The sequence below is a fragment of the Loxodonta africana genome, chromosome 3, assembly GCF_030014295.1.
Source record: "Loxodonta africana isolate mLoxAfr1 chromosome 3, mLoxAfr1.hap2, whole genome shotgun sequence".
NCBI lineage: Eukaryota > Metazoa > Chordata > Mammalia > Proboscidea > Elephantidae > Loxodonta > Loxodonta africana.
Window position 1 is genome coordinate 191,989,160 of NC_087344.1, and position 21,730 is coordinate 192,010,889.

The 21,730-nt window shown below is 43.5% G+C and overlaps 1 protein-coding gene across 6 annotated transcripts; it reads right to left on the reverse strand.

The window, feature by feature from the left end:
- Positions 1-21,287, reverse strand: LOC135230838 (Fc receptor-like protein 1). Of its 6 annotated transcripts, none has more exons than XM_064283039.1 (11): positions 20,529-21,272; positions 13,047-13,067; positions 10,840-11,109; positions 8,523-8,810; positions 8,089-8,232; positions 7,673-7,789; positions 6,064-6,091; positions 4,429-4,511; positions 4,135-4,206; positions 3,511-3,539; positions 7-1,835 (listed from the first exon to the last, which is right to left on the reverse strand). In XM_064283039.1, the coding sequence occupies exons 1-11, from the start codon at positions 20,557-20,559 to the stop codon at positions 1,764-1,766; spliced, it is 1,155 nt and encodes a 384-aa protein (XP_064139109.1). In that variant the 5' UTR covers positions 20,560-21,272; the 3' UTR covers positions 7-1,763. The 6 variants fall into 6 exon arrangements, 5 of the variants coding, with proteins under 5 accessions (XP_064139111.1, XP_064139108.1, XP_064139109.1 ...); XM_064283037.1 differs by having other exon boundaries at positions 8,089-8,361; XM_064283038.1 differs by lacking the exon at positions 13,047-13,067 and having other exon boundaries at positions 5-1,835; positions 8,089-8,361; positions 20,529-21,277.
- Positions 21,288-21,730: the final 443 nt, after the last annotated feature.

Here is a 21,730-nt window from a genome sequence, read left to right on the forward strand (position 1 = left end):
CTAGTATTCTAGTGTATGGATATGACTTATATAACCATTTGCATTGGACGTATAGTTGAAATTACTTTTGTTGCAATAAATAATATGACTGTCAAAAAATTTACATAATTGTTTCTAGGAGGGGCAGAAATTGACTGAAAGAGGGTATGAGGGAACTTTCTAGGAAGACGGGACCATTCTATATTAGGACAGGCATTTGATTTATTCAGGGGCATGCATGCATTTGTCAAATGAATGGGACTGTGTACGTAAAGCCTGTGCTTTCAACGGTGTTAAATTACACCTCAATAAACAGTTCATATAAAAGCATAAGAAAAAGAAATGAACACAAAGAAAAATGGGCAAAAGCTAAACACAGAAAACTTCTAGAAGAATTATAAACCAGCAGTCAATTTATGGAGAGATGCTCAACTTCCTTAGTAATTTAAAACTTTTAAATGGAAATAACAGTGATACTTTTCCCTACACCTTCATTCTCTTCTTTACTGTTGATGAATATGTTAATTGATACAATTTACAGGAGGGCAATTTAAGAGTATTTAACAAAATCCTCTAACGTACGTAACCTAAAACGTAGTGATCCCAGATATATGTTAATTTATCTTTCAGATAAACCAACAAGAATGCATAAAAAGATGTTTTTTTTATAGGACATTTACTTTAGCAATGTTTTTACAATATGAAAACTTTGGAAGCCACCTTAAAGTCCATCAGTGCTGGGAAGGATTAAAACATATTATGGCTTGCCTATACAATGGAATACTGTACAGCCTTTTAATATAGTACAGTAGATCTATACAGACTTGAAAGTATTTCACGATATTTTGTTAAGTAGGCATATTTTTAAATAACTATACTTACATACATGTGTATGTGTTTGTACAAAACTATCTGGAGAGTCATAAGGTACATTTTTAACAATGGCTACCCTTTGTGGTGTCCTATTACAGGGACAGCTTCAACTTTTTTATTTTTTATGCAAATTGCTTTCATTTGTAAGAGTGTGCGATTGCTTTCAAATTAAAACACAGACTCCAAACCATATTATACATGTTTTCAAGAAATTTATGAATGAAAGAAGTAAAAAATATATTCACAAACCTTCTAGAGGTTGCAGCAGACACAGAATTTTGGATAGAGATTATTTCTCATAAATATTGAGACATTTAGATCAGCCTGGATAACACATTATTAAAATTGAGTGTGGCCACCATAATTCTTTATGTAATTTTGTTTTAGTTCTAATTTGCTAACTTGACCCAAAATATACTGAATAGTGTATTTTAGGCAGAAACATGATGATTAACCTAAGTGGGGTTCTCTACTGCCTGTGCTGAGAAAATACTTAGACAAAACCATGGACACAGCTGTCTTGTTGGAGCAGTTCTACAAAACCACTCTCCCTGGGTCCACGCACTCTTAGCTTCACTATTTCTCCACCAGGAGAGCCCAACCCCTTTTATCCCACCATTTCCTCTTGCGAAAAGAATTAAGAGCACGTTTTGGCCCATCCCAGAGGAACCAGCAGGAAACCAGCTCTTCCATAACACAGTTCTTCCCACTCCTGTATCCACGTTAGTTCTCCTGGATGGTCTCTTCAGGGCTTACAGTGACTTCACGGTAGATGAAGGATTAGGCTCATGGAGCAAAGCACCTGGGTGAGGTGTACCAGAAAGCCGGCTCCCCTGTGATCTCTGAAGAACATGTTGGATCTGAGGCTTGGGCTCATGGATGGTTTTAAAAAGGTGGAATATTCCATAGTTTTACATTGCATCTTCATAGTCCACATCCATATTGCTTGCCTGCTTCACCTTAGAATAGATGGCTAAGGAGACCTGGAAGCAAAGGGTCATAGATAGGACTAAAGCAGAGAAGACAGCAGAACATGCCTCCCACCAGCCCACTTCCCCTGTAGCCTAGATGCATACTACCATGGTATACCACACAGCATATAAATTAGAGCCTCTTTGAAGACTGTGGTCCAAGGGCAGCATTTTCAAAGGGTCTTCATCCCACCGGTGGGCCACAGAGGTGCTCCTGATGAGCTACAAACTGACCCAAAGATGCAAGGGCTTCTCTCATTCTTATGGGCTGTTATAAGGCAGTTCCATGGGCTGTCATCTACTAAGGGATGTCAGAATTTTGTATTTGTAAACTAAATTTAGTGTGTCACTGGAGCTTACCAAGGACTTGAATTCTGTCTTGTTATGGATTGAATGAAAACCCTGGTGGCGTAGTGGTTGAGTGCTACAGCTGCTGGCCAAAAGGTTGGCAGTTCAAGTCCACCAGGCGCTCCTTGGAAACTCTATGGGGCAGTTCTACTCTGCCCTATAGGGTCGCTATGAGTCAAAATCGACTCAACAGCAGTGGGTTTGGTTTTGGTTTTTTATGGATTGAATTGTGTCCCACCAAAAATACGTGTTGGAATCCTAACTCCTACAGCAGTGGATACAACCCTAGTTGGAAATAGGGTTTAATTTGTTATGTTAATGAGGTCATATCAGTGTAGAGTGTGTCGTAAGCCTAATTACTCCTAAATTATACAAAAGAGCAGATTAGAAACAGGTAAAATAAAAGTCATGTGAAGCTCATCAAGGAACTGAGGAATATTGGGGCTACAGAAGCTAAGTATCTTCCTCCAGAGCCGAAAGAGAGAGAGCCTTCCCCTATAACTGGTAGCCTGAATTCAGACTTCTAGCCTCCTGAGCTAGAATTTCTGTTCTTTAAAGCCACTTACTTTCAGTACTTCTATTATAGCATCACTGGGAAACTAAGTCATGTCCTGAGACATCTGGTTGCCCACACTACGCTAGACAAAATTATAAAGCACCTGTCGCCTTTGCACACACAAAAGGGTTGAAATTCTGCAATTACCAGAAACGATTTTTATAACATCGGTGATGTCTTAAGTTGTTCAAGGTTCACAAATCACTATTACAATCACTATTAGTATAGGTTTGTTTAATAATAATTTAGTGGATTGTTTGGCTAACCTTATATCACAGTTATATATGGATGGCTCAACAATATTTGGGACACAGAATTTCAAGTAAATAGGCTTTTTAGACTAGGTAGTACTATGTTTCAACTACAAATCATTCATATGCCTATTGCTAAATGTCCATTTAAAACCGAAACCAAACTTGCTGCCATCAAATCGATTCCGACTCGTAGACACCCTATAGGACAGAGTAGAATTGCCCCATAGCATTTCCAAGGAGAGGCTGGTGGATTTGAATTGCTGACCTTTTGGTTACCAGCTAAGCTCTTAACCACTACGCAACCAGGGCTCCAAATGTCCATTTAGGCCTCCAAAATATTCCTTATACAGTGATACTTTATTGTTACAACGCATTTTTGACCCCCACTGTGTGGGGAGATGGGGAAGGAGGTGGACTATGAAATCGTTTGCTTTTCCTAAATGACCATAATTTTAAAAGTTTGAGAACCAGTGCCCAGAGGAAAGACAGCAAGGGCATGGAGGAAAGAACAACAGGGGCTTTAACTCACCTCATCCTCAGTAAGTGTCCTTGGCGGCTCTAAAGTGGAGAAAAAGATAAATACGCTAAGCTCCCACTTCTATTGAAAGTCCTTGCCTAAACTGGCATTAATATAGGCTTCTTCCTCTCTCATCTGCCGCCCGTGAATTGAATTCCATTAATATTTTCACTCTTGCTTTTCTACCTATTACAAATAAGATTTCCTTACTCCACAGGGGAATATTGGCAGCCCGGGGGTCGGGAGTAAATACACCCCTCCTGACAGAGGAGGGGTCTTTATACCACTCAGATTTGCTGAGCCCAACACGCGTGCGAAGCGCAGCAGCAAAATAATTAGGTGGCTGTGATGGAGCTGCTTTGGGAGGCCGTGGGACCACTCCGAGAGAGCAGACAGAGGCCATCGTCTCTGCTGCTGCTGCGGTGACACTGGGCGGTGAGACGTTAAACAGGCCAAGTTAACGTTAGCACTGTGATCTACTCCAGGCTGCTTCCGGACCAAGGACCAGTTTTCAGAGAGGGACGGTAGTGCTCAGAGCCGGCTCCAGGCAGCTGCTCTGCTGGGCGCCGCCATTGATTCTCCTCTTGGTTCCAGGAAGGAAAAGAGGCAGACCCAAAGTCAGTCCTCATCTCTCACCTGCTGCTGGTTTCCGTTCCTGCTGGCTACAGTACACCAGTGAATAGACGTCATCCCCACTTACAACGTTCACTGAAAAAGAGGAAAGGAGGCATCAGGACACAGTCTCCTCTTCTTGCCGTTCGACTCACTCCATACCTGTCCACCCATCACAGCCCTGAAGACACAGGAGTCATTTATTTGCAGAGGTGGCTGGGGCCCAGCACGGCCAGGTTGTGGTAGCAGACATCACCCCATGACCCCTTCCCCAGCTAACTCTGCACATTTTGGCACAGGTCATTTGGGACACCTCACCATTTTCATACACGGGCTGCAGCGGCGCTGGGGTAGGTGAGTTGACATAGGTAAAGTCTTGGGGTACAGGGCTGGGAGGGCTCCTGCAAACACAGAAACATATGCTTTCATTTGGGGTAGTGAGTGAGACGTCGAAGGAGAGAAACCTGTTAGAAACTGTCTTGAGTGGAACAATAATTCCTGGGCAAATCAGCATCTGGATGGCACGGCTCTATGGGACAAGCCGCCATCCTCCACACGGGCTGCGTGGGGCATTGCACAGTGGGCTTGGTGTTGTTGGTAGTTGCCGTGAAGTCGGTTCTGACTCATGGTGACCTCATGTAGAGCAGAACTAAACCTTGCCCCGTCCTTCACCACTTCGTAATCTTTGGTGTGTTTGAGCCTATTTATTGTTGCAGCTACTGTGTCAATCCACCTCCCTGAGGGTTTCCCTCATTTTCACCCACGCTCCTTTACTAAACACGATGTCCTTTTCTAGTGACTGGTCTTTCCTTATGATGTGTTCACAGTAAGCTAGCCAAAGCCTCACTATCCTCGATTCTAAGGGACATTCTTAGGGCAGAGCACGCAGTAGGGTGTATTTTTCATGAGTGTAAGGTCCTTCCTTATCTGACTGTCTCCCTGTGGGATCGCTCACACCCAGAATAGTGTCAGTCACATAATAGGTATTCAGTAAATATTGAATGAAGAATATGGATTCACCCTAGATGGAAAACAGGTGGCTAGATGGAACAAGCAGCTTGAGAATGGGCCAGAAGAAAGTGGTCCCACGTATACATGCACCACTGAAAGAGTGTTACTCTGATTTGGGGAAAAAAATCTGTTTATCGTTGGCATAAATAATACACTATAAAAATATGTCGACTAAATATTGGTATCCCCAGATGGAAGTATTTTAAATCTTTTCCTCCTTTAAACTTCCAAAGAACTTCAACAACTTTTCAGGAAGTTTATTACTCTCTGTCTTGCATTACAGAAATGGGTCTATACCTTGTTGTTGTTTTTACTGTTGTTGTTAGGTGCCATCAAGTTGGTTCCAACTCAGAGCAACCCTACGTACAACAGAACAAAATGTTGTCCAGTCCTATGCTATCCTCATAATTGTTGCTGTGTTTAAGACCATTGTCACACCCACTGTGTCAGTACATCTCATTGAGGGTCTTCCTCTTTTTCACTGACCCTCTATTTTACCAAGCACGATGTTCTTCTCCAGGGCCTGGTCCAACCTCCTGGTCTATATCTTACCTACCTTAAAATACTTTAAGACTCTCAAGATCTTTTCATATTTTCAGGCCCGTCATCACTTAACAGAATGATTTACAGGCCTTCAGACATGGTGGACTAATTGAAAGAATGGATAACTCTAGTCAAAGCCATACAACTTTCTTATTTTTACTAATGAAGTAAAAGAGATGAATTAAGAAGAAAGATGAAAGGATTTAAGTGAATTAGTTAATATATGAAATCGAACAGAAGAGGAAGAGAAATTGAAGGTTCAGGCAGCAGTGGAAGGACTCTGGAGTGACAGTGTTTGATATAATGAAGATGTGAGAAGCTCATGAGAGAGGACAGCTCAAATTTTTAAAAATTATTTTGCTGCATTATTGGCACACACAGAGAAAGCAGAGGCCTCACCTGAGTGGATCCCTGGCTGACCGTTTTCCTGCAAGTCAAACAAAGAAGTACACATGTGAATGGAGGGAGCCCTCTCTCTCAGTGTTTTCCTACAGCACCTGTGCAAGGAACGTCCCTTGTGCCCGATACCCATCCGTGGCCAGACCCCAGGGTGAGCTCAGGGGACAGCCTAGTGATCGTTAGGCAGAGATTTCATCCCCAGATGAAGAGACTTGGGTCCAAAATAGTTCAATAGGCTCAAAGCCACAAAGCTCACTTGTACCAGAACTAGAATTTGAACCTAAGCCTCCAAAACATCAAGTCTATTGTAATTTTTGTTTCTGGTTTTGCAACCACACCATCTAATCTTTTCATGACAAGAGTACTTGCAGGTAGGTATTGCCACAGTCCTATTATAAATGGAGTGAACAAAACCATTGCTGTCCAGTCAATTCCAACTCATAGCAACCCTAAAGGACAGATCGGAACTGCCCCATAGGGTTTCCAAGGAGCGCCTGGTGGACTCAAACTGCTGACCTTTTGGTTAGCAGCCATAGCTCTGAACCACTACGCCACCAGGGTTTCCATAGATGGAGTGAGGAGCCCAAATATGCCAGAAAGGCTTGAAATTTAAATACAGATCTCACATTGTCCTCTCTTGCCCAGTTTCCAACTTGCTCAATGGAGGACAGGAGAACAAATTTAAACATACAAATGAAGACAGGATTACCAGTTGTGACAGAGCATGGACCTAAAAACTTGGTACTCTGGTGAAGAATAATAAAAGGGAACAGTTGTAGGCTCAGTGGCCAAATGAAATCTCTTTGAGGAAATGGCATTTAAGCTGAAAAGTGAGAAAGATCCAGCACTGAGTAGAAAGTATAGATGTGTAGATGAGTAAGTCAGGGAGAAGGAAAAGGTAACAATTTATGCATTGACTAGAACAAGGGTATGGTCAGTATAGCTGGAGCTCTTAACTGTACTTCTCTTCCGTTGCTGTTAGTTGCCATCGAGTCAATTATAACTCGTGGTGACCCCATGTGTGCAGAGTAAAAGTGCACTCCATAGGGTTTTCAACGGCTATGACCTTTCAGAAGCAGATCTGTCTTTTGAGGCACCACTGGTGGGTCTGTACCACCAACCTTTCAGTTAGTAGTCCAGCACTTAGCAATTTGCCCCACCCAGGGAACCAACTTCTCTGTTGTTGTTTTAGGTGCTGTCAAGTTGGGTTCCAGCTCATAGTGACCGTATGCATAACAGAACGAAACACTGCCCGGCCGTGCTCCATTCTCACAATTGTTGCTGTGTTTGCGTCCATTGTTGCAGCCACTGTGTCAACCCATCTCACTGACATTTCTCTTATTTAGTTAATTTCTATATAAAAAATTAAATCACAGAAGCACAAGTTTTCAGTTGAACCTTAACTGATAACACATGGGAGATAGAGGACTATTTGAAAACTTTAAGTTAATAGGTGCCATTCCTACTCATTGGTGGTTGTGAGCAGACCTGTAGCCAGGGTGGTTAGCAGGATATATTCATATTTTACAATATACACATCACAGATCCAGTCTAGTCCAGTGAAAACAAATGTTGCAGTAACAGATTCCCAATCTCTATAAATACTAACCTATTTTTTTCTTGAGCCAGTAACAAAAGAGTAGGACGACAGAGGTGGGACCAAGGGTGCCGAGTAGCCCCTCGATGACTCCTATAGTAAGAAGTTCCCTTCTGTCCTTGGTAGGCACTGAAAGGGGAGACCTGTGCATGAGCTTGGGGTACGGAGAGCAGAGATCTTGGGTGTGGGTTGCAGCCCGGATCTGCTCTTCTTAGGGGGGCTTGCAGCATATCAAGTTGATGAAAGAAGAAGCGCCCAGCATTTTGGCCCTCCACACTCCCCAGATGCATCGCTTAGAACAGCACCAACCGCAGAAGCTTCATCTTTGGTAGCACCCCACCAGCAGCACTGTGGCAGCATCAACAAAACTTTCTCAGGAAGCTGGGAAAGAGACATGGACCAACACAGTTCTGTAGCCTGAGCTATACCTGTGATGTTGAGTAGCACGGCTTCACTGTGCTGGGTCCCCAGGCCATTGTCGGCCTCACAGAAGTAGTTCCCAGAATGCTCTGCAGTCAGGTTGAAGGATGCTCCTCCTCCAGAGGGGGCTGAGCTGTTCCCCAAGATGATATCTTCGTGATAGAACCGGTATAGGATTGGGGGAGAGCCTCTTTGGGCCTCACAGTGAAGCTCCACCACATCCCCCACCACAGCCTGGGCCCCAGTAGCCCTGAGGGTGAGGACTGGATGAGACACTGGAACTGACAGAAATAGTCAGGTGTCAGAGGGGTCTCTTATGCTGGCACAGACTCATAATCACTGGCCACAGAGGCTCAGCCCCATTTGAACTTCCTCAGGGTGTCCCTAGGGAACATGGAGCCCAGCTTGAGACCTGCTGGTTGAGACGAATAGTGAAACTTACTTCTGACAGTGATGCTCACCAGCCCACTGAGGCTGGGGCCATAGCCATTGTCAGCTGCACAGTAATATTGCTCAGCATCACTCTCCCTCGCCGTAAGGATCTCAAAGTCTGCAGTTAAGGAACGCAGGGTCTTTGTGCCCAGTTTGAAACCCATGGCCCCTTTGTACCAGAGGAAGGTGATGTTTCCTGTGCCCTTAGCGACCGAGCAGACAAGGACCAGCTTTTTTCCCTCCATCACCTGGCCCCCTGGGGGCTGTGTCTCCAAGCTCACATCAGAGACGCGGACTCCTGTGTGAATAGAAGATGACATAAGAGGAGTCTGAGTAGGGAGGATTTCAGGGGCAGGGAGCAGATATGACAGCGATGAAAGCAAAAACCCAAGGTAAAGTCAGTGATATATACACTTTAAAGGAAAAAAGGGAGTCTCTGCTGATTTGGAATTGCAGATGATAGTGTAAGAACGCAAAGAATATTGAATACACCATGGATATACCATGGACTGTAAGAAGAATGAACAAATCTGTCCTGGAAGAAGCACAGCCAGAATGCGCCTTAGAAGCAAGGATGGTGAGACTTCATCTCAGGTATTTTGGGCATGTTATCAGGAGGGACGAGTCCCTGGAGAAAGACATTATGCTTAGTAGACAGCGAAAAAGAGGAAGGCCCACAACAAGATGGATTGGCACAGTGGCTGCAACAATGGGCTCAAGCATAACAACAATTGTGAGGATGGCACAGGACCAGGCAGTGTTTGGTTCTGTTGTACATAGGGTCCCTGTGAGTCAGAACTGACGCGACAGCACTTAACTAAGTGTAAGAAAGACACCATAATATTACCATGGAGGATGTAGGTCAATGTGACTCCCAGATATAGAGAGAGATTCAGGTACATCTCTAGACCAGCTCCTATTCCCATGGGAACAGAATACAGCAGACAGGGAGGACCAGTTCAGGGAGGACCAGTTCAGGGAGGACCATCCCTGAGTTTCCAAACCCTCAATTTTCTAGATACAGTAGTATGGTGGGTTACAAGTTCAGGTTGCAAATCGAACTGCCTGTGTTTGAATGTTGGTTCCAACTCTTACTTGCTGTGTGTCCTCTATCAAATTACTTAACTTCTCTGAGACTCAGTTTCTTATCTGCAAAATGGAGATGATAACGATAGTTATCTTCCGTAGTTGTGAAGATTCAATTCGACAACGTGCAGCATTAGGACAGGACTTGCTGTACACTAACTGTGCATGAAGACAGCTATGATTTTTTTGTTCCGGTCCAGTTTCACCAGTGTTGAGTTTTAAGCATGTTAGGAAAACCCAGCCTTTTGGAAGTAGTAGACATTTGCTTTATGGCACAGTGGATATGCCTTTGTCTGAGAATAGGAAAGGATGTTGGAAGTGTCCATCCTGAAATGGAATAACATGGTTCAAAATCACTAACACCCTCTTTTCTATTTATCTTTCAAAATCAAGCTCCAACTTCCTTCCATAAGCCCTTTTCCAATAGCCTATTCCATATTCTTCTTCTATAAAACCTCTTACCACCTCAGTCAGATTTCTCCTTCTCTGCAGCCTCTACTAATAGCCAACCCTAGACCATACAACACCACATAGTTTATCTCAGGTATTCAGGGTGCTGGTTGAACAAACACTTCTTGTAGTCAGAGATCATGTATCATGCAACAATAATTTTCCCCTACACCTTCCAGCACAGTGAAGATACACAGTGTCTCCAAAATATTCTTCTGTTTGCCTGAATGGGAACAGCAAGGATAAGGGAACACCTCTTAAGGATTCTGTTATGGTTTGAATTGTGTCCTCTAAAAACTACGTGTTGGAGTCCTGACCCCTACGCCTGTGGGTGAAATCCCGTTTGTAAATAGGGTTCTTCTTTATGATAATGAAGCCATGTCAGTGTAGGGTGTGTCCTAAACCAAATCATCTCGGAGTGATAGAAGGAACAGCCTAGACACACAGACACGCAAGTGTGAAGGAGAGAAGATAGACGCCACATGTAAATCGCCAAGGGACTGAGGAGCCTGGAAGAGACAAGGATCTCCACCCAAGAATCACATCCTGAATTTGGACTTCTAGCCTCCTGAACTGTGAGGAAAAAAATTTCTGTTTGCTAAAGCCACCCATTTATGGTATTTGTGTTATAGCAGCACTAGGAAACTAGACAGATCTGATAGAGAGGTTCAGGTCCATCTCTAGACTAGCTCCTATTCCCTCGGGAGCAGAACACAGCAGAGAAGGATGACCAGCCTCATGCCACTGCCCCTTTTGGCCCACCCTGGTCGACATGCCCCACTGGCACTCACTCTGCACGTCTATCCAGAACCTCTGGCTCCGTATAACTCGAGTTTTCTCTGGCTTTGCCTCACACCAGTAAGACCCTGAGTTTTCACGCCACATTTTGGGAATCTGAAGCTTTGGGGAGGTGTTGCAGGGCAATCTCTGGTTCCAGACATCACTGAAGAAGCAGAACTGAAGCTGGACACCTGCTGTCTGTGGAGCTGGGTAGATCTTACAGATCAGAGTCATCGAGCTCCCCTCTATAGGCCGGGTGGGACTAGCTATCAGAAGCAGCTCTAGAGAAAAAAGAAACACATATTCCAGGGTGAAGGGGTTCAGAGTTCCTGGTGAGGGGCACTTTTGGTTCTCAGCACTGGTAAACAGGGCTCAAAGAACCAGCCAGCTGGACACACAGTCTATCCCTCATATGACCCTCTCACAGTGGCCTGTGGGCTTCCCTTTGCCATGAGTCCACTCTGCTCACACCTCCCACCACACACACACACACACACACACACATCCTGCCCCTGTGCAGCAGCGTCCTTTACCTGGAATTGATCTTTTCTCTTTGTGAAGCTTCTGTCACTGGGTGGTGGAAATGGTTAAGTGCTTGGCTACTAACTGAAAAGTTGGCAGTTCAAATCCACCCAGAGGCATCTTGGAAGAAAGGCCTGGCAATCTACTTCTGAAAGATCAAAGCCTTGAAAACTCTGTGGACCAATTCTACTCTGACACACAAAAGGTTGCCATGAGTTGGAGTCAACTCCACAGCATTTTTGTTTTGTTTTGCTTTTTTTTTTTGTTGTTTTTAACTTCCTCCTCTGAATGGGGCTTGGGTGCTAACCAAAAGGTCAGCAGTTCAAATCCACCAGCAGCTCCTTGGAAACCCTACGGGGCAGCTCTGTTCTGTGTCATATGGTTGCTATGAGTCAAAATTGACTCGATGGCAGCGGGTTTGGGTTTTGGCTCTGAATGGGGTTTAGGGGAAGAGGAGGTGAGAAAGAGGTGGGGCTGGCTGCAAGGTCCTGGGCGCGGTCTCGCAGCTCAGAGCTTGCTTCAGATCGTCACAAGCTACGGAGACTACCTGGCAAATACTTGATGACGGAAACTTGGTTTCTTCATCCTCATTCTCAATGCAGCCTTTGATTCCTGCTTTAAGCGAGGATTAGTTAGGTATGTGGTTTTATGGCATAACAGCAGGGCCAGAAGAACACAAGGCATGAGTTAGACTTGAGCAAATATCACGTGAGGAACTCAGAAGACTGGGTTGCTTCTGAAACTCTCTTTTGACAGGAATTCGTAATCCATTAGAGCCTGCATTCCTGAGTTCTTGAGGCTGCAGAACAACCTCTTTTAACACTGTGGTATTTCACGCACAAAAAAAAACCCAAAACCCATTGCTGGTGAGTCGATGCCAACTCACAGTGACTCTATAGGACACAGTAGAACTGCCCCATTGAGTTTCCAAGCAACGCCTGGTACATTCAAACTGTTAACTTTTGGTTAGCAACCATAGCACTTAACCATTACACCACCAGGGTTTCCATTTTAGGCACAAAAGAGTAATTCTCACATTCATTAGGTGTAAACATGCCTTAGTGAAAGATCCCCTGTGAGGGGATCTTGTCCTCCTCTCCTCATCTGGGTAAGGGAGGACTTTAAATCAGTACCAAAGCTAAATTAGTTTACATAAACCGGGGTCTGAGAGAAACTGTAGCACTTGGTGCTGCAGGGCAGGGCTAGAGATGGAAGGAGGCAGTGCTACTACTCCATTTATTGTGTGGACCAAGGATTGACTGTAAGGTTCGTCTCCAAGGATGTCCAGCATTTCCTCCATCACCTCTGGTGGAGCACCCAGCTGGGAAGTACGCAGGGACCTTAGTGCCTCCGAGGCTGGAGGACAGAGATTCTCTAGCTTCAGTCTTCGGCACCCTCTGCCTTCCTTGCCAAAATACTATCTTCCTCCCCACACTGCGCTTCCCAGAAATAAGATGGTGTTCTTGAGGTCAGAGCAAGACCTGTACATGCGTTGAGCAGGCACACGTCAGGTGCAGAGACTGGCGTAAACAGCGCAGCCCAGGCCCAAGGGAGCCACTGATGTGTTTATACACCTCAGCAGTGTCAGCAGGGTGTGTCTTGGACGAGCAGGGGCTGCTCAGACAGCCATTCACCGGCCTCCTCCAGTGACAAGGCACCCACAGACCGCGAAGAAGAAAGGGAAGTTGCAACTCACCGGTTGGTTCACAGAGTGGAGCTGGGAGAGAAGGCAGCAGAGATCAGTAGAGAGCAGCAAAGTTTAACTCTACAATCCACCCTCCTTCCCTCTTACCCTCCCCCATCTCTGCCTTTCTTCCTCCTTAACCTTCTCTTTCCTCCCTCTTTCTCTTCTGCCCTCTCTCCTTTCATATTCTCCTCCCCTTTCCTGCCTCCCTTTCTTCCCTCTTTTCCTTTCCCCGCATTCCACATCACTTATAAAACACCTTCCTACAAAAAACACATGGCTTTTTTTGCACCATCATAAAGTAATTTATGATCACTTTTCTCATCTGTAATTAGGAAATGGTGCCTTTGCTTTTAACTACTTGGCAGCTCCCTTCTTCACGCCCCTCACTTCTAGCCCTTCAGTTCAAAAGTGTTCCTGATCCAGCTCAAGACTCTCTGCTCATAGTAACAACAGAGTCAGACAAGGAGAGTGGAGGGGATCATCCTCAAGGTCGTGGTGCCCCTTTATTTACCAAGTTCAGATCAGAGTAAGCTTAGAGACAAGAGAAGGAATTCAGATTTCTCCAAAGACATTCTCCAAGATTGGACCAAGATATTTTGGCATAATGGTCAAGAAGAGAGCATTCTGAGGAAAATGTGAGCTCTGTAGCCAGATGGGATAGACTTAAATGCTGGCTCTTTGTCTACAAGCTGTGTGACCTTGGGAAAAATGCTTTATCTCTTTGTGCTTTAGTTTCCTTCTCTGTAAAATGGAAATAATAAGAGTACCTATCCCTAGAGTTTTTGCAAGGATTAAAAAAGCTAGTACCTATAAAGTGCTTAGAATAATGCCTGAAAATGTGTTGGCACCCAGTTAATATTGTTTTTTAGTATTATTATTATCTCTTTTAGTTCATGTTTAGTTTGAGATGCCTAATGTTTTAAATTAAATATTTATGTGAATAATTAGTTCCTCAGGTAGAGAGGAGGGAACAATGATAGGTATGATAAAAATCACATTTTGCTTATTCATGCATTCAGCAATTTTTTTTTTAATTTTACTTTAGATGAAGGTTTACAGAACAAACTAGTTTCTCATTAAACAGTTAGCACACATACTGTTGTATGACATTGGTTAACACCCCATGACATGTCAACACCCTCCCTTCTCAACCTTGGGTTCCCTATTACCAGCTTTCCTGTCCCCTGCCTTCTAGTCTTTGCCCCTGGGCTGTTGTATCCCTTTAGTCTTGTTTTGTTTTATGGGCCTATCCAGTCTTTGGATGAAGAATGACCCTCAGGAGTGACTTCACTACTGAGCTAAAAGGGTGTCCAGGGGCCATACTCTTGGGGTTTCTCCAGTCTCTGACAGGCCAGTAGGACTGTCTATTTGTGAGTTAGGATTTTGTTCTACATTTTTCTCCAGCTGTGTCCAGGGACCCTCTATTATGATCTCTGTCAGGGCAGTCAGTGGTGGTAACCGGGCACCATCTAGCTAGCTGTACTGGACTCGGTCTGGTGGAGGCCGTGGTAGATGTGGTCCATTAGTCCTTTGGACTAATCTTTACCTTGTATGTTTAGTTTTCTTTATTCTTCCTTGCTCTCAAAAGTGTGAGACTAGTGGAGTATCTTAGATGGCCACTTACAGGCTTTTAAGACCTCAGACACTACTCATCAAAGTAGAATGTAAAGAATCTTCTTTATAAATGATGCTATGCCAATTGAGCTAGATGTTCTCCCAGACCATGGTCCCCACAGCCCTCAGCCCAGCAATTTGTTCCCTCAGGGAGTTTGGATGTGTCTATGGAGTTTCCATGACCTTGCCTTGTATAAGTCGTGCTGGCTTCCAAAGTATTGTGTACTGTCTCACCCTTCACCAAAGTTACCACTTACCTATTGTCTATTTAGTGTTTTCCCGTCCCCATGCTTCCCCTCCCTCATAACCATCAAAGATTGTCTCTTTTTGTGTGTAAACCTTTTCAAGAGTTTTTACAGTAGTGGTCTCATACAATATTTGTCTTTTTGTGATTGACTTATTTCACTCAGCATAGTACCCTCCAGATTCATCCGTGTTGTGAGATGCTTTGAAGATTCATCCTTGTTCTTTATCTTGCATAGTACTCCATTGTGTGTATGTACCATAGTTTGTTTATCCGTTCATCTGTTGATGGGCATCTTTTTGCTATTGTGAACAATGCTGCAATAAACATGGGTATGCATATGTCTATTTGTGTGACAACTCGCATTTCTCCAGGATATATTCCTAGGAGTAGGATTGCTGGATCATATGGTATTTCTGTTTCTAGCTTTCTAAGTAAGTGCCATATCATTTTCCAAAATGGTCATATCATTTTGTATTCCCACCAGCAGTGCATAAGAGTTCTAATCTCCCTACAGCCTCTCCAATATTTATTACTTCTTTTTTTTTTTTTTTTTGATTCGTGCCAGTGTTGCTGGGGTGAGATGGTATCTCTTTGTGGCTTTGATTTGCATTTCTCTAATGGCTAGTAATCTCGAGCATTTCCTCATGTGTCTGTTGGCCACTTGAATGTCTTTGGTGAAGTGTCTGTTCATTTCCTTTGCCTGTTTTTTAATTGGATTATTTGTCTTTTTGTTGTAGAGGTGTTGGATCTTCTTGTAGATTTTAGAGATTAGGTCTTTGTCTGATTTCAACAAACATATTTGAGTGTTTACTATATGCCAGGCATTGTGTGGGGCACTGGGTTTACAGGAGTGAATATGAATGACATTCTGCCACCAGGGGATTTACATTATAATGAGGAGAGAGCCAATCAGCAAATAAATATATAATGTGATTTCAGAGAGTGGTCAGTGCTACAAGAAAGCAGAGAAATAAGTTACAGAATACCTGAGAACGGTCATAACTTTTTAGATAGATGTCAGTTGAGTAGAAACCTGAATGAAACCAGGGAGTGAGTATCTCTGGCAGAGTTAGCAGCAAATCCAAAGGCCTTGAGAAGGGAATGGGCTTATTCAAGGAGAAATAAGAGGAAGTGTCCCTGGGACTGACTGGGAAGGGGACGGTGGTAGATACTGATGTGTGAGAAGTAGGCTGGGGCCAGTCATGGGAGGCTTTGTGGACTTAGTAACAATTGGATTTTGTTCTAGATGTGATGGGAAACCATGGACAGTTCTGAATTAATTTTTTAAATTTGTGTAGGATCACTCTTATCCTGTGAGAACAGATTATAGAAGTGCAAGAGAAGCAGGGAGAACATTAGTAGGAGAGTTTAGTCTAAAAGAGGGAGAAGGATGGTTCAGATTAGGCAGCACTGGTGCTGTTGAATGGTCAGATTCAGTATAAATTTGGAAGGTAAAATCATTAAGGATTGCTTATGGGTCAGACCTAAAGTAAAAGAAAGAGAAGAGTTACATATCACTCCTAAGGTTTTGGCCAAGCAACTGAAATAGAGAAGTTGTGGGGTGGTGGTGGCAAAGGTGTAGGGTCAAGAGATCTATTTGGATATGTTGAGTTTAAGATGCTTCTTAGAGACTGGAGCACTTATACACTGCTGGTGGGCATGTACAATGGTACAACCACTTTGAAATCAATTTGGCACCTCCTTAAAAAGCTAGAAATGGAAGTACCATATGATCTAGCAATCCCAAGCCTTGGAATAGATAGTAGAGAAATAAGAGCCATCACACAAATAGACATATGAATACCGGTGATCACTGCAGCACTGTTCACGAAAGTAAATAGATGGAAACAAACAAGGTTCCTGTCTTAGTCACCTAATGCTGCTGTAACAGAAATACCACAAGTGGATGGTTGTAACAAGAAAATTTATTTCTTCAAGGCAAAATAGGCTAAAACTCCTAATTCATGGTGTCAGCTCCAGGGGAAGGCTTTCTCTCTGTGTCAGCCTTCTTATCAGTCTTCCCTGGACTAGGAGCTTCTCTGCACAGGGACCCCTGGTCCAAAGGGCATGCTGTCCTCCCTGTGCTTCTTTCTAGGTGATATGAGGTCCCCTCACTCTGCTAGCTTCCGTTTCTTTTTAACTCTTGAGAGATAAAAGGTGGTGCAGGCCTCACCCCGGGAAACTCCCTTTACATTGTATCAGGGGTGTGACCTGGTAAGGGCGTTACAATTCTACCCTAATCCTCTTTAACATAAAATTACAATCACAAAATGGAGACAACCACAGAATACTGGGAATCATGGCCTAATCAAGTTAATACACACATTTTGGGGAGGGGACATAATTCAATCCATGATAGTGCCCATCAACAGATGAATGGATAAACAAATTATTGTATATTCACACAATGGAATACTACACAATGATAAAGAACAATGATGAATCCAGGAAACATCTCATAACGTGCCTGAATCCGGAAGGCATTATGCTGAGTGAAATTAGTTCAGTCGCAAAGGGACAAATATTGTATGAGACCACTATTATGAGGACTCAAGAAAAGGTTTAAACACAGAAGAAAACATTCTTCTATGGTTACAAGGCTGGGGAGGGAGAGGGAGGGGTATTCACTAACTAAACAGTAAAAAAGAATTATTCTAGATGAAGGGAAGGACAACACACAATACAGGGGAAGTCAGCACAACTGAACTAAACCAAAAGCTAAGAAGTTTTCTGAATACAACCAAATACTTTGAGGGACAAAGTAGCAGGTGCAGGGGTCTGGGAACCATAGTTTCAGGGAACATCTAGGTCAACGGGCATAACAAAGTATATTAAGAAAATGTTCTGCATCCCACTGTGGTGCGTGGTGTCTGGGGTCTTAAAAGCTAGCAAGCAGCCATCTAGGATGCATCAACTTGTCCCAACCCACCTGGAGCAAGGAGAATGAAGAACACCAAAGACACAAGGAAAATGTTAACCCAAGAAACAGAAAGGGCCACATAAACCAGAGACCCCATCAGCCTGAGACCAGAAGAATTAGATGGTCCCTGGCTACCACCAGTAACCGCCCTGACAAGGAACACAACAGAGTTCCTGATGGAGCAGGAGAAAAGGGGAGTGCAGAACTCAAATTCCAGTAAAAAAAAAAAAAAAAAAAACAGACTTAAAAATGGTCTGACTGAGACCGGAGGGACCCCAGAAGACATGGCCCCCAGACTTTGTTAGCCCCAAACTAAAAACATTCTGGAAGCCAATTCCTCAGACAAAGATTAAACCGGACTGTGGGACATAAAATGATACTTGCGAAGAGCGTGCTTCTTAGCTCAAGTAGATATATGAGACTAAACGGGCAGCTCCTGTCTGGAGGCGAGATGAGAAGGCAGAAAGGGATAGGAGCTGGTTGAACAGACGTGGGAAATGCAGGGTGGGAAGGAGGAATGTGTAGTCACCTTAAAGGGAGAGCAACTAGGGTCACATAACAATGTGTGTATAAATTTTTGTATGAGAAATTAACTTGAACTGTAAACTCTCACTTAAAGCACAATTTAAAAAAAAAGATACTTCTTAGATACCTGAATGACAGTTGAATATATGAGTGGTGTTCAAAGGAGAGGTCAAGGCTGGAGAAATAAATATAAGTTTAAGCTTAATGTGGCACTTAAAGTGACCAGATGATATTACTTGGGGAAGTGTATATGGAGAGAGAAGAGAAGTCTAGGTACCAGTCTTGGAGAGGTCCAACATTTTGAGATGAGTATAAGGAGAATTCAGTAATGATGACTGAGAACCAGCAAATATTGAGTTAAAAAGAAAACCAGCAGAGTATGGTACTCCGGAAGCCAGATGAAAATGTGTTTCAGGAAGAGGGAGTGCTCAACTATGTCAAATGCCCTGAGAGGCTTAATAAAATGAGAAATGAAAACTGATCACTGCATGGGGTGACATGGAAGTGGTTGATAATGTTAACAAGAGCAGTTTCATTGGTGTGGCGTGGAAGAAATACTGATGGACTGGGTTCAAGGAAGGATGGGGAAAAAAAAAAACCTATAGGGACCTAACACAGTTTAACAGTTGCAAGGGGTTAGGGATGCAGAGAAATCTCAATGAGGATATGGGGGGATTATTTGAAGTGATGGAAATGTTCTGTATTTTGGTGATCGTGGTGGTTACATGTCTCTGGACATTTGTCAAAATTCACAAGAAGTAGATTAAAAAGAGAATTTTCTGGTAAGGTAAATTTAATATGAACTTTACATAGAAAGGATGGGAAGAGATGAAGTCAACAACTCACTGGAAACTTTGTAAAGAGAGACAGAGAAATGATGCAGTAGATGCAAGAGACCATTAGATCATATTTCTATTTTTTCAGATAAAAGACATTGTAGCATGTTTGTATATTCCTAGGAATAATCTAGAATGGAGAAACATTTTAATGATGGATCATGTTTTTAAGAAATCAAGAGAACCTCGGACTCAGTGCACAGCAGAGAATCCTGTCTTAGATAGGAGGAACCAAAAACCAAACCCACTGCCGTCGAGTCGATTCTGACTCATAGCGACCCTATAGGACAGAGTAGAACTGCACCCATAGAGTTTCCAAGGAGCGCCTGGCAGATTTGAACTGCCAACCTCTATGGTTAGCAGCCATAGCACTGAACCACTATGCCACCAGGGTTTCCTAGATAGGAGGAGGGACGATATAGTCACGGTAAAAGGAGGGAAGGCAGAGTCTGTGAGTACAGAGATGGCTGGGTTGGTAGATACAGCACTAGGAAGATGAGGAAAATTTCTTCTGATTGCTTCTATTTTCCCAGTGACATATGAAGCAAGGTCATAAATTGAGGGTAAGAGGAGGGTTTGAGGAGAAAGAGAAGGGATGGAAGAGTGGTCATCAAGAGTGGGAGACCATGGGCTATGAAAATATAGCAGGCTTGCAGCACTAATGATGTCCCATTTGAAATTTGGGGTCCTACATTTAAAGTGCGATAAGTCAGCAGGATTATGCCTTTTGTCTAAAATCACATTCAGCTGCTTAGGCACAAGTGGGAAGTGCTCAGAAAAGTGTGTTAATTGGGCAAGTGCTGTAGAGGAAGAGAGATTCGGGTGTATCCAAAGGAGCATTGTGGTGATGGAATCTCGGCTGAGCACTGTGAGATGTGAGAACATGGAGAGGAAGTATTGGCAATGAAAAAGTGACCCAGGGGAGCTGAAGACATGGTAAATATGGAGTGCTAGAGAGAGCGAGTATTGACAATAGGGTGTGGTGAAAGGAGGAGTAAAGGGAAATATCGCTGATAGTAAGAAGGGCAAGGAACTGAGCAGCCAGTTTTTCCCATGAATTGTATTTGTGGCTGTTGAAACAGGCACAAGGACAGAATTAGTGGTGGAAGGGAAGACAGAGACAGTGAACACTTTCTATGTGATAAAAACTGAAATGATAGCTTTCTTCAAAAATGTGGCTTCACCGCACCTTCCTGCCTGACTTGGAGCCCCTAGTTGGAAGTAGAGCCCTGAGCACCCCTGAGCATCCCCAGGCAGAAGGTTAGCCCTGGGAAGTTCCCACAGCTCTTCAGGAAGTGGAGCCCCAGTGTGATGGGATCCCATACTCTGCTTCGAGGTGTCCTACTCACCATAGATCAACAGCAGGAGCCTCAGAAGCATGAGGGTCAGGTCGGGAACTGTAACCGAAGATGTCCTTTCATCAGAGAGAATTCACCTCGGAGTTAAGAGGCAGCAGCTTGTCTGAGGTTTGAGGAAGTCAGGATCGGAAGTTACTCTTCAGCACGAGTTTACAAAAATAGATGAAGGAAGAAGAGAGGTGTGGAAGAGCACGGTGTATGCAAAGGTATAGTCTTCACTCAGGGTGTAGAAGACTATGCATTTCTCCTGTTTCCTGTGGAGGGTGAGGAAATCAAAAGTGCTCCTTTGTGTCGTTCGGTGCTGTCCAGTTGGTTCCGCCTCATAGCCACCCTATGTACGACAGAAGGAAACACTACTCGGTCCTTCGCCATTCTCACAATTATTGCTATGTTTAAGCCCATTGTTGTAGCCACTATGTCAATCCATTTCATTCAGGGTCTTCCTTTTCTTCATCAACTTTATACTTTATCAAGCATGATGTTCTTCTCCAGGGACTGGTTCCTCCTGGTAACATGTCCAGTTTATGCAAGATGAATTCTCACCATCCTCCCTTTTAAGGAGTGTTCTGGCTGTGCTTCGTCCAAGGCACATTTGTTCATTCTTCTGGCAGTCTGGTAGATTCAGTATTCTTTGCCAATGCTATAATTCAAAGGCATCAATTCTTCCTTATTCACTGTCTAGCTTTCACAGGCATATGAGGCGAATGAAAATACCATGGCCTGGGTCACGCATACCTTAGTCCTCAAAGTGACTTCTCTGCCTTTGAACACTTTAAAGACGTCTGTTGCAGCAGATTTCCCCAATGCAATACGTCATTTGGTTTCTTGACCACTGCGCTTTTATGGGCATCGATAGTGGATCCAAATAAAATGAAATCCTTGACAACTTCAGTCTTTTCTCTGTTTATCATGATATTGCTTCTTGGTCAATTTAGGATTTTTGTTTTCTTTATGTTGAAGTGTAATCCCAACTGAAGTCTGTAGTCTTTGATTTTCATCAATAAATGCTTCAATTTCTCTTGACTCTCAGTAGCACAGTTCTGTCATCTGCGTATTGCAGGCTGTTAATGAGTCTTCCAATCTTGACACCTCCTTCTTCTTCCTGTAGTCCAGCTTCTCTGATTATTCGCTCAGCATACAGATTGAATAAGTATGGTGAAAGGATACAACCCTGATGGGCATCTTTGCTGATT

Bases quoted from the DNA above. Each gene is read 5' to 3' on its own strand.
- LOC135230838 (XM_064283037.1), bottom strand. From the start codon at position 20,559: ATGCTTCTGAGGCTCCTGCTGTTGATCTATG. The intron at 8,811-10,839 runs GTGAGTGCCAGT...CTATTCACACAG, and splicing joins GTTCTGGATAGACGTGCAGA to GAGTCCGCGTCTCTGATGTG. The intron at 1,836-3,510 runs GTGAGTTAAAGC...CTTTGCTTCCAG, and splicing joins GGACACTTACTGAGGATGAG to GTCTCCTTAGCCATCTATTC.